Source organism: Poromitra crassiceps (assembly GCF_964638095.1).
Source record: "Poromitra crassiceps genome assembly, chromosome: 18".
Lineage (NCBI taxonomy): Eukaryota > Metazoa > Chordata > Actinopteri > Beryciformes > Melamphaidae > Poromitra > Poromitra crassiceps.
In genome coordinates this window covers 24,083,213-24,094,850 of record NC_139636.1, presented here as the reverse complement: position 1 = coordinate 24,094,850, position 11,638 = coordinate 24,083,213, and the positions used below count along the sequence as shown (strand labels likewise).

General features: G+C 41.6%; 2 protein-coding genes across 3 annotated transcripts; one reads left to right on the top strand and one right to left on the bottom strand.

Moving 5' to 3' along the window:
* The first annotated feature begins 2,994 nt into the window (after positions 1-2,994).
* LOC310792557 (zinc-binding protein A33-like) lies at positions 2,995-7,735 on the top strand. Of its 2 annotated transcripts, XM_083654255.1 has the most exons (7): positions 2,995-3,388; positions 3,596-3,691; positions 3,838-4,068; positions 4,176-4,198; positions 4,282-4,400; positions 4,486-4,962; positions 7,662-7,735. In XM_083654255.1, exons 1-7 carry the CDS (start codon positions 2,996-2,998, stop codon positions 7,712-7,714), a joined length of 1,392 nt encoding a protein of 463 aa, XP_083510381.1. In that variant the 5' UTR covers position 2,995; the 3' UTR covers positions 7,715-7,735. The 2 variants fall into 2 exon arrangements, with proteins under 2 accessions (XP_083510381.1, XP_083510380.1); XM_083654254.1 differs by lacking the exon at positions 7,662-7,735 and having other exon boundaries at positions 4,486-5,246.
* On the bottom strand, positions 5,267-11,616 carry ighmbp2 (immunoglobulin mu DNA binding protein 2). The gene is made up of 15 exons (XM_083654253.1): positions 11,538-11,616; positions 11,259-11,428; positions 10,976-11,171; positions 10,773-10,870; positions 10,077-10,240; positions 8,881-9,081; positions 8,628-8,760; positions 8,363-8,537; positions 7,906-8,088; positions 7,685-7,803; positions 7,491-7,585; positions 6,993-7,116; positions 5,989-6,852; positions 5,682-5,881; positions 5,267-5,481 (listed from the first exon to the last, which is right to left on the bottom strand). The coding sequence occupies exons 1-15, from the start codon at positions 11,612-11,614 to the stop codon at positions 5,284-5,286; spliced, it is 2,997 nt and encodes a 998-aa protein (XP_083510379.1). The 5' UTR covers positions 11,615-11,616; the 3' UTR covers positions 5,267-5,283.
* Positions 11,617-11,638: the final 22 nt, after the last annotated feature.

The window sequence follows — 11,638 nt, the reverse complement described above, 5'->3', positions numbered from 1 at the left end:
TTTATAATTTAGTCCATTTGCTATTATATGCTTTACAAATGTAGCCTACTGGAGGCATGATGAAAGGATTTATAAAATAATAATTGTTTAACATTCAGTGATATATCAGTCATCTTAGACACAGGGTTTGTTGTTGAAATTTCAGCATTTGTTTTTACTGTACATCCAACTGCTATACAACCAGTGACATATTGTGGATTTTTATTATATCACTGTGTACAGTTTCTATACCAAACAGTATTTTCTGGGACTGTTTGGACCTTCGTTCATATTTACATTTTAGGGTAGAGAACATACAGTATGGTATGTACTGCTACCATTAACTTCATGGTGTCATGGTGTATATATTCATGTACATAATATTCTAATGCTAATTTGTTTGAGAGTTTGATTTCTTTGTAAAACCAAACAAACTAAAATCTCTTAACAAATCTAAAAACTAGTATGTCTTTACTAAGCAGGCATACGCAGCTCTTTTTCTCCTCATTGTTGGAGATGATGGAACAGGATCAACATACATTGTGCCATTCATATAATTTCCTATTCTATCCACAGTTTCTTTAAGGAAATGTTTTCCTCTTAAGTCTGACAGTAACAGAAAGTTTGTTGAAATTTTAGTCTAAAGATTGTTGAGAAGGAACGCCTTATGTAATATTGGGAAATTATCTTATCTGACCAATCATTTACATGTCAAATAGTTAATTGGAAAATATACTTGTATTATTATGTTTTCATATTTGTAGCTATATGTAAATATGATTTGATTGGTAAAATCTCAATGGTAAAATAGAGATTTTTTTTATTAGGGAAGGCATTGTGACTTCAAGACAAAACCGTAAAATTGAAAAGGAGAGAGCTCAGCTACCATTTGAATGTTTTCTTTGCAATACTGAGCAGCAAAGATGGGTCACATCAATTGTTGCTGATGTTTCAAAATAACTGTATGTCATATTTACTTATTTCAAAATTGTTTATTACAGTATTTTACTATTTAAATTTGTTTATTTAATTGTTATGCTTATTTCAGTTATTATAAATGAGCCTCATCAATCAAAATGAGATTTAGAAGTTGATCAGGGCATATTGAGTTTGTCATCATGATCTTCCTCAAAAACTGTAAGCTGCTTATACTAAAGGAAAGTGTGGTGTCCTTGTGTAGAGTAAAGTGTATTTTAAAACATTTTTAAGGTAAGGTTAACTATCCATTATTTGATTCTTATGGTGAAAACTGGCTAAATGCTTGATGCTACAGGGACAAAACCATTTCAACAGATTCTGTTATCCAATTATCCGAACTGTTAGAGCAAAGAGAGGTGAACTTATTTCATTGCACAACTGTGAGCAATACACACAACTGAGCTGTCAAATAGACGTTTTTGAAGAACATGAAACCTCACTGTAAAATATGTTCCTTCCTCTATCCATACATGTGACTACTGCAAGGTTGGCAGCATAGCAGAGAGACCAAGACATTAACGTATACTGCACAAGCACTTATGTTTTCACTGTAGAAACAGATCACTGATTGATTTCACTTCCGGACAGCACTTTGCCTGTTCTTGTTTGAGCTCTGAGCTCTGACTGTGCCTCTTGTAAGCCAAACTATACATCAAGTTTAAATTGTCTGTTTACCCCAATTATGATCAATGTCAAACTTATTTACTGATAAGATTTTTTTTTTACTCTTGACTTTAACTAGGCTCTGTGATATTTAAAACAAACTGAACCTGATATCTGTTTGCGATTGCTGACAGAACAACCACTCATAATTTAATGGTTTAAACTACCTCTCTTTTTTGCTTCCAAGCCTTGCCCTCTTCAGAGGATTAATGCAATAAAAAACACAATTTAAGCACATGTAAAGCTGTAATATGGGATTTCCCCCCTAGAAACTATGTTGATTTAAACATTATTAACTCTATGATTTAGAGGGACTTGACTGAAATGCATTAACATTATTTATGCATCGAAGTCAAACCATTTTACCATGTGTTAAATATGAAATAATTTTTGTCATGAAAATAAAGTGGTTCTTTTGATATTTGTGGACCTCACTTTACAGCAATATTTTACGACATAATTAGTGATTTATGCCATCACTGATGATGTATCACTGATGATGTCACAATATCTATGACATCATCAGTGATTATGACATCACTGATGATGTCACTGATGATCACATAAGTGCATAAGTGACATCTCAGTTAACATCAGTTCACTGGGAGAACAGGCGGAAGCTTCAAGAGCCAGAAAAGAGTGAAACAGTGGATAGATTGATCCAGAAGAAGGCGGTAATGCAACATTAAGGATGCCAACTGCCATAAAAAACAAAAAGAAGATCAGTTCACTGGACATTGTGATGCCGTTCAAGTTCAGCCTCCCGCCCTGAGCTCCATAGCTCAGCAGCTGCTGCAGGCCACAGGTGACGAGTCCCAGCAGCTCCAGGCTGCCATGGAGATGTGCCAGCTGGTGTTTATGAGCAATGAGGAGACACTGGTGGATTCCCTGTCAAGAGCGTGGTACCTGCTCTGATCACATTGTTACAAATGGAGCATAACTTTGATATTATGAATCATGCCTCTCGTCACGGCCTCCAGAACGTCTGTAGCCCCCTGGCCCCTGTTAAGGCACCCCTGGATGGCATCTGGGGTTAGGATTTCTGTAACCCTTTCCACCCCACCCCTAGACTGCTGTTGTGTCACAATTTCTATTGTTTTCCATAGCATATCTCACATCCTTCTGTCTTCTATCATGGGAGAGTATATTATTATTGACTATTGATTTACTGCATGGAACTATTATGGTCCTCAGCTGTAGTGTCAATTAAAAAGTACAGTGAGTTAGTAGGCTACTGTAGGCTATTCATGACGCAGAACTTAGTTTCAGGTCATGCGTAGGCCTACTTAACCAGTTCAACTAGTTTATCAACATTTACACTTCCAGGCAATAGAGATTTGCTGCCTACACTCGACATTTACCGCAACACTTGGAGATGGCAGCAAGAAGTTCGCTCTCTGAAGAGGCCCTGCTTTGTCCTGTGTGCTGTGAGCTTTTTATCTTTCCTGTGTTTCTCAAATGTGGCCATAATTCTTGCAAAGCTTGTTTACAGAAACACTGGGAATGGAAGGGATCTCGAGAATGCCCAGTATGCCGCACATTGTCTGTCTCCGAGAGGCCTCCTATAAATTTGGCACTAAAGATAGCTGCAGACTCCTTTCACGAGCAAAGGACACATGAGGACCAAGAACTTTGTATTCTACACAATGAGAAGCTGAAGATCTTCTGTCAGAATGATGAAGAGCCCATCTGTCTTGTCTGCCAGACATCAAAGAAGCATAAAATTCATGAATGTTGTCCAGTGGGGGAGGCGGCTCGGGAGAAAAAGGTATAGTAAAGTTCCAAAGCTGATATTGGGGTAGGCCTATACATATACGTATCTAGTAAGGGAAAATGCTTAAAACATAGATGATGAAGTTGCCTATCTGAAAGTCAAATCAGAATTGACACATTAGCCTATTTCAGTTTTTTGGTAGGCCTAAGGGTATAGTTATGAAATCATTTTGGCTAATGATTCTTATGATAAACATTTCAGATCGAAGTCTCAGCCAAGCTGGAGTCCTTGCAGAAACAGCTCAAAACACTGAACATGACAAAGGAGCAATGGGAAGAAACCAAAAATTATTTAAAGGTACCATTATTCTATTATATTAAACAATAAATACATTTTCAAACACTTCCAAATGTTTTTTATTAACTTATTTTTAGGCCTATGTTGCACCTGAAACAGGCTGTTTTCCATCTGTTCATCCATGTAAATAATCAACCTCTGTACAGACTCAAGCAAATCAAAATGACAAAGTGATAAAGGAGGAGTTTGAGAAGTTACACCAGTTTCTATGGGAGGAGGAAAGGGTGAGACTGGTGAAGCTCAGACAGGAAGAGGAAAAGAGGAGCCAGGTGATGTCTGTGAAGCTGGAGCACATTGAGGACAAGATCAAAAACCTCTCTTCCGTTATCAGTGACATTGAGGCAGCCATCAGAGCAAGTGATGTGCGCTTCTTACAGGTACATTAAGAACATTATTCATACAGTACATACAATGGCATTTTATTCAAGCTGACATAATGGATGTGATCTATTTATGTCACTGTTTTCATTATTTCACTTTTAAGGATTACAAGACGACAAAAAAGAGGTATGACCAATTATTTCCTAAAAACCAGTAGGCTCCTACCGGTTTGAATAAGACAATGTATTAATCATTTCACCATGTTCCAGGGCCAAATGCAACATTCAAGACCCAGAGTGCATCAGAGATATTCTGATAGATTCTGCAAGACATCTGCGATTACTTAAATTTGAAGTTTGGAAGAAGATGGTTAAAGTCGTCAAGTGTGGTGAGTGACAAGACCGTGACCATTGGAAGTTTACTAGAAACTACACGTATTTTCAATCCACTGAACTATGTGTTTATGCTTCCAGTTCCCATCACTCTGGATCCAAATACAGCCCAACCCAATTTGAGGCTCTCTGAAGAGCTGACCTGCGTGCAATACGGCAGCAAACAGCTCCTCCCCAATAACCCCGAGCGCTGCAACAGCCGCGTTTCTGTGCTGGGAGCTACTGGGTTCATTTCTGGAAAGCACAGCTGGACTGTAGATGTGGGCCACGGCAAAGACTGGTACATTGGCGTGGCCCGAGAGTCCATCAAAAGGAAGACCGCCATCTTCCTCAACCCCACTGAGGGTTTCTGGGTCATCGGCTTGTGCAACGGAGAAACATACTGGGCTCAGACCTCGCCTCGCACCAAGTTATCGGTGAAGAAGAAGCCCCAGGGGATTACTGTTGAGCTGGACTGTGACAAGGGGAAGGTAGTGTTCCTCAACGCTGCTGATTTAACCCCAATACACACATTTAAAGACAGATTCACAGAGAGGATATTTCCCTACTTTGCTCCTGGTATGTATGAGGAGGGGAAAAGCTCCAGCCCACTGATAATCTGCCCAATGACAATAGCTATAGATGTACCATTGACTTGACAAATAGTCAGGAAGGAACAGTTCAGGAAGACTCATGTTAGCGGAGCTCGTGTGTTGCTGTTTAACAAGTACTGAGCATATTCAAATGTATCATTTATAAATGTAAGTCAGGGAAAACAACACCGCATTACAGTAGGTGCCTTGTATTTCATCCCAAAATGCCACTGTTAAACAATAAATGATTGTTTAATCTTGCATCAGCGTAACAATCTTCAGCTCTACATTTAATTTGAATAACTTTTTAATTTTCCTTGTCTTTGCTTTTTGTTTTCCTTTGGCCTGCCATGTCTTTCAGTTTGGAGTCCAGTTTCCTTTGTAGATAGGCCTTCTTGTTGGGGTCCACAGATTTCTCTTTCTTACCACTGCCAGCATAGAGAACACCTTCCTTGCTTATTCTCATCCGAGCGTGGGACTTTGCTTTATCTCCACAGCCGTGAACCTAAAAATGTGAACAAGACCACAATCATTGTTGAATGAAGCTCCTCAAAGTTCTGCGCGGTATTTGCAAATAATTGTGCCATTTGTTTTAAGTGAAATAATAGTATATTGAGTTTCCCCAACTACCTACGTAGGCCAATACAAGCCATAAAAAGTATTTGCAAATACTACTTGGCTGTGGTCTGATCCAGCTCCTCTTACCTCTGGTATGTGGTGACTAAGACAATACTGCCTATTGCAAAATAGGCAAAGTTGTCCAAGCATGAGCACAGAGGCTTTGCACTTGACGAAACTGCAGACGCTCTCAGCCTTCATCACAGCACCTATAAGTGTGTCAAAGTCGTCATCGGCTCCGGCGGCAGCAGCGATGTCACAGGCACCTGCCTTGGTGCGGTTCTTCCCTGGGAGAGAAATGATGAAGAGAAGACCTATTAGAGACCCACCAGACAAACGTTTTCACACCACGACATGTCAAAAGGAATACATGAGAAAGACTTCTACTGCCAACCTTTCGCGGACTTGGGCTTCTTTGTAGATTGGGCAGTGGGCATGTTGTCCTGATGCTTCTTTTGTTGGGCATGTTCTTCCCTTTTCTGTTGCTCCCTCTTCATTCGCTCTAAGTGTAAACCTTTGAGGTCTAATGGAGGTTCGCACAAAGGCCCCGCTTGGGGTTCTGGGACCCTTTCCTCCTCCTGGACAGCTGCTGGTTGTGCCGGCTCCTCAGCTGGCCTCGCCTGGACAGCTGCTGGTTGTGCCGGCTCCTCAGCTGGCTTCGACTTCAGTGGTCTGGAGACGGTGATGCACCTGTCTTTACCCTCCCCTTTGCTCTCATGACTGAGCCCCAGCTCCTCAGAGATCTGGTGGACCAGCAGGCGGTCATGAGAGTTGAAGGATGATGAAAACTGTAGTTCACTCCGATTTGGGTCCTTCAGAAAGCTCTCCACCTGCTCTCTGATCTCAGCACATCTGTTTTTGTTCTGCTCTTCCTCTGTCAGCGTTGATGCACAGGACTTTGTGTGTTTCTCTGACCGAGCCAGATCTTCCTTACTGCTGCTACCGGAGGGTTTCCTCTGCCCTTGCTTCGCCTTGCCTGGAGGCTGATCTTTGACATTCGGTTTGGTAGATAAGGAGCTGCTAGCAGAAGCATTAGCCTTGGTGTCTTTGTGGTCGCGGGTATAGTTATGTGGCACAATATCCTGGAGGTACTCAAAGGCTGTTCTGACCTCTCCACACTTGGTCATATGATTGATTAAGGACTTCAGGAAGGCGTGAGTCTGAACAGTCTGCGTGTCGCACACTACAGCGAGGTGGCGTCTAGCGCGTGTAACAGCCACGTTGATCCTTCTGTCGTCAGCCAGAAATCCAACTTCACCTAAAAGATTAAGAAACACATAAATACATATGTATGTATGTATGTATGTATGTATGTACTATGTATGTGTACATTAAGGAATAAGCTGTACTTGCTCATGTTGTAACAGAACCAGGTAGGGCTTCATACAAAGGGATTACCTTTTCTGTTAGACCGAACTAACGATAACACCACAGCCTCTTTCTCTCTGCCCTGGAATCCATCCACTGACTTAATCTCCAGCTCTGGATGCCTTGCAGAAAGTTTCTGACGCAGAAGTTCAACCTTTACAGAGGAAAAAAAGATATATAAGAAAATCAAAAATAATATGTTTCAGTAATTTCTGAGTCAAAGGGCTTTTTTCTGTCATGTGCTTTAGGAGAATAGGCTAGCTAAATTATTAGATGTTTCTCTTTTTATCATTGTTAAAAATTCATTGTGCTTAATTACTTCACATTAATTCAGTACCGTTTGTTTTTCAATTACATTCACTACGGGGATTGCATTTTTTATTCATGTTAAACTTTGGCTCTCTTAGTTTGATAGGTCGCTGTTATAGAAATAAAGGTATAAAAAACATTGTTATCACTACCACATAGTAAAATAGTAGTCATTACAGAGCGATATTAAAGGTGTAGTTCCTCATAACAGTGGCTTACTTGTAAATTGTATGGGGCAATAACAGCTATGTCTTTGGCTTTTATGCCAGCTTCAGTCAAGGCCTTTATGTGCAGTTCAACAATGTCAACTTCACCTGAGGATACATGAAACAGATTGTTAGATCCCATACCCCACAAGAACCGTAAAATCATTCTCTCTTTGAATTACAGTTTTTATCATAAAAATGGCGAACCTCGATTGCCTTTGGATTGCTCATCTGTGACCTCCATTTCACTCAGTCCACAGCCTGCGGTGTCGATAAGAAGAAGAGGGGTGCTCGTCTCTTCAACACAGGCAACTCCCAGCAGATCTCTGTTTGGATGAAACTCTTGGTTTTTAACAGTTATTTCAAAGAGCTCTTACTTAACTGAATACACAAGTGAGATATTTTTTCATAACCAAGCTTATTCTCACCTTAACAAGTGTCTCTCCACAGAGCTGTGAGCAGTCAGTCTGCCCTGGTACATCTCTTTGGAGGCCCACTCCATGATGGCACTGTTCATGCGGTACTGTACTGTTAGCATTCGGACCACCGAGTCGCCGTACTTCTGGATAAGTCTCTCCATAAGACTGAGAGACAGGCCTTTTGCTGCAGCCCTATGGAAAACATAAAACGATATGGACCAAACTATAACAAGCAGCTAACAAACTCAAGAGTTCAGAATTATAAATAATTTAGAATGTGTCATATGTCATCTGTTGTATATGAGTGATGTTTATATCATACTGTGTAAAAAAAAAAAAAAAAAAAGCAAGTAAAGTGAATTATTTCATTACAGAAGATATAATCAAGAAAGTGGGTTCTCGGTGGAAAAATATCTTAAATGCTCAAGTGAATGCAAAAAAGAGAGGAAAAAAAAATGTTTTTTACTTTTGTGATTTGATAGTGGGCGGTAATTGCTTGTAGTCTCCAGCCAGGATGCACTTGCGTGCATGCAGCAGAGCTATCCAGCAGCTGCTCTCCAGGGCCTGGGCACACTCGTCGATCACCACCCAATCAAAATGGTCACCAGGCAGGTACTTCAGAGGGCCGTCATTAGAAGCTCCTGTGGAGACACAGACAAGCGGCTTCTGATGTTTTTTCTTCCATCACTGCAACAACTGATCATTTGCTACAGTGCAGGGCCATTACTGACCTGTGTTGGTTGATAACACGACGTCAGCACTTTTTAGGATCTGGGTGATGGCTGTCGCTTCCCTGGTTCTCAGCTCTTTTCTTAACGCCCCTATTTCCTTGAAGTTGAACCGCTCCCCTTTGTAACGCAGCTTCTTCATTCCCATCGTGAAAATAAACAAAGAAGTAAATATACATACAGTGTACTGTATATATTACAAATCAATCAACACAGCACACGTGCGAGCGGCAGCAACACACATTAACATACTTACCAAAGCTTTATCAATGTCTTTACGGATGTCAGTGATGATGTTTGTGTTGTCACTCTGAGCAAGAACGGCATCCAGCGAATGTTTCTGTATAGACTCCAGTAGTCTGGCAGGATGGCCCAGTCTCAGGACCTTGGCTTTGCACCTGGCTAGCCTCTCCACTAGGTTATCCACAGCCACGTTAGAGGAGGCACAGCACAAGATCTACACAAACACACAATCCAGTTCTCAAAATCACTGCAACTGGACTGAGATGTTCTGACAAATGCATCAACCAGTGCTACTGGACTGAGATGTTCTGGCAAATGCATCAACCAGTGACACTGACAGATGAGCAGAAAAGTAGTTCAACCTACTGTATTACTGAAATCCTTTTATGACATAATTCCACAGCACATCTTTACTAGCCTGGTTAAAACCATGCGATGGCGTGAACTCACTTATGTTTCATTCTGCGGGACCGTCTGGCTTCCAGCCCATGGCAGGCTTTTTCAGAAATTACAAAGTGCACAGGCCAATCAGGGATCTGCCTCGTAATTGACATTGTAACCGGCCAATCACGGACGCCGCTGGCCAAACAGTAATGGCTGCTCCCATGGCTCTGCGGATGCAACGAGCAGTAACGTTCGTAGAGTTTACACAGCCGTAAGTGCAGTTATCGCAGAAATAGATCTAATAACAATTAAACAAGAACAAGAGTATGCAGAGTTTCTTTGGCGGAAAAGACGTTTTCGACGTTCTTCTGAGTGGATTTGGATTTGACTAGATCCGACGCTGTTTGGCTGAAGGACTGGATTTGGCGATACTGATTGGCTGAAGGAGTTGTCTGTCAAGGCGAGTACTCCCACACACTGAAATTACTGTGAACGGCTTGGAGTCCAGACTGATGTAGAGCGAAACAGAATGTGAGATCACAAATCAGGACGGTTTTAAACCATGCTATATCTTTACTCCTATTATGGACTGCATTTATATAGCGCTTTTATCCAAAGCGCTTTACAATGTGTCTACATTCATCCATTCACACACATATTCGCACACCGAAGGTGGGCAATGCGGACTGGAGGAGCTGGGGATCGAACCACCGACCTGATTAGTGGACGAACTGCTATACCTCCTGAGCAACAGCCGCCCAGGGCTCATGGAATCACAATATTCATACTGTATAAACACAATAGTAGCTTCATGCTAATCTGCACCTTTTGGCCTTGTTTGACTGCTTGGAGGATGATCTCCACCACTGTGGTAGTTTTCCCAGTGCCTGGTGGTCCATGAATCACAGCCACTTCTCTCTGAGACAGGGCAAAGGACACAGCCTCTCTCTGGGAATCATCCAGGTCCAAGTTAAAGAAGGCTACTTCATCTGATGAAGCATGACAGAAACAGACACACAATAAAATGTTTTTAGTCTCATACTGGTTTGCAAGGCGGTGAAAATCTTCTTAGTTGAAATTGGCGGAGTGGTGTCTGTGGTGGTGTCAGTCACAATTTGTGACAGAAGTGACTTGAGCAATTGTGATGTCATCAGTGATGTCACTCGAGCAACTGTGATGTCATCTGTGATGTGCTCGAGCAACTGTGATTGTTCGACGGTGATGTCACTCAAGCAGTTGTGATGTCATCAGTGATGTCACTCGAGTAACTGTGATGTGGTGCACAGTTATACGATGGCGCCTAGGTGGGTTTGGGAGCCCACGGAGTGGGCGCTTTCCATAACTGCACCCATGACGCATCATCTCCAGAGTCTCCACCCTAGGAATTGAGCGCACGAGATTCCTAGTAGTGTAAAAAGTATGGTTGCAATGCATGTCTGTGAACTACCACCGGATGTCATTTGAAAGGAAAACCAGAGGGACAGTGTCTAACAAGATTTGTTTTTTAAGGCCCTTACTTACTTGGCTGTGATTGAGAACCAGGTTCTGAGGTCCCAAAGAAAACATTTATCAAATTAGAGGCTGGTCCACTGCTGTATCCATTCAAAGTATTCAAAGCACTGCAAACCAAAAACACCGCAGTGAAAATAAGTGATTTCAAGGTTTCATAACTAACTTGTATCCATTTTACATTTTCAGCGGTATGTTAGATATTTGTAACTCACCGTTTCATTCGTTTGTAGGTGACATCGTTCGCCAACTTTAAGAGGTTGTAAACGGAATCAGAGTCAATACTGAGACCATCCTGAGAGTCGTCGAACGCCACACTTACAGATGATTGGCTGACCCTCGTCACTATCCCTGTGCCAACCTGACAGGCTGTAGTGCATCCACCTGTCTCATACAAGCCAACTATGTCCCCTATAACAAAGGCCAGCACAAATAGGTAGTCAGTGTGAAAATCTAAGTCACATAAAACTGATCATGCATTTGATTTAACCATCTTACCAGGTCCAAAGTTGTTACTTGGAAGCAGTGAGATACCAATGCGTTTTCTTGGCTCTAGGATGACCAGTGTCCGGCCATACATGCCTGTGGACTGACTTCCTATCTGTAGTTTCAGCAGGCATACTCCTTTGCTTTGAAGATCCTTGAGAGAGATGTTCTCCTGCCATACCCTAAAGGCATAAAACAAGAGAATACGTATTTACATTTTTACTTTGTAGTATACTGACAGCTATCAATCAGGAGGAGATCTCGTGTGAAAATAGAGCTAGCGTTACATACCTAGTCTCCTCTATTTCAGCCTCTCTCTCCTCTTGTAGAAGCTCAAGTGTCTTGGACACAAATTGTTCGATTTCCATCACTCACTATAAGACAAAACAAAA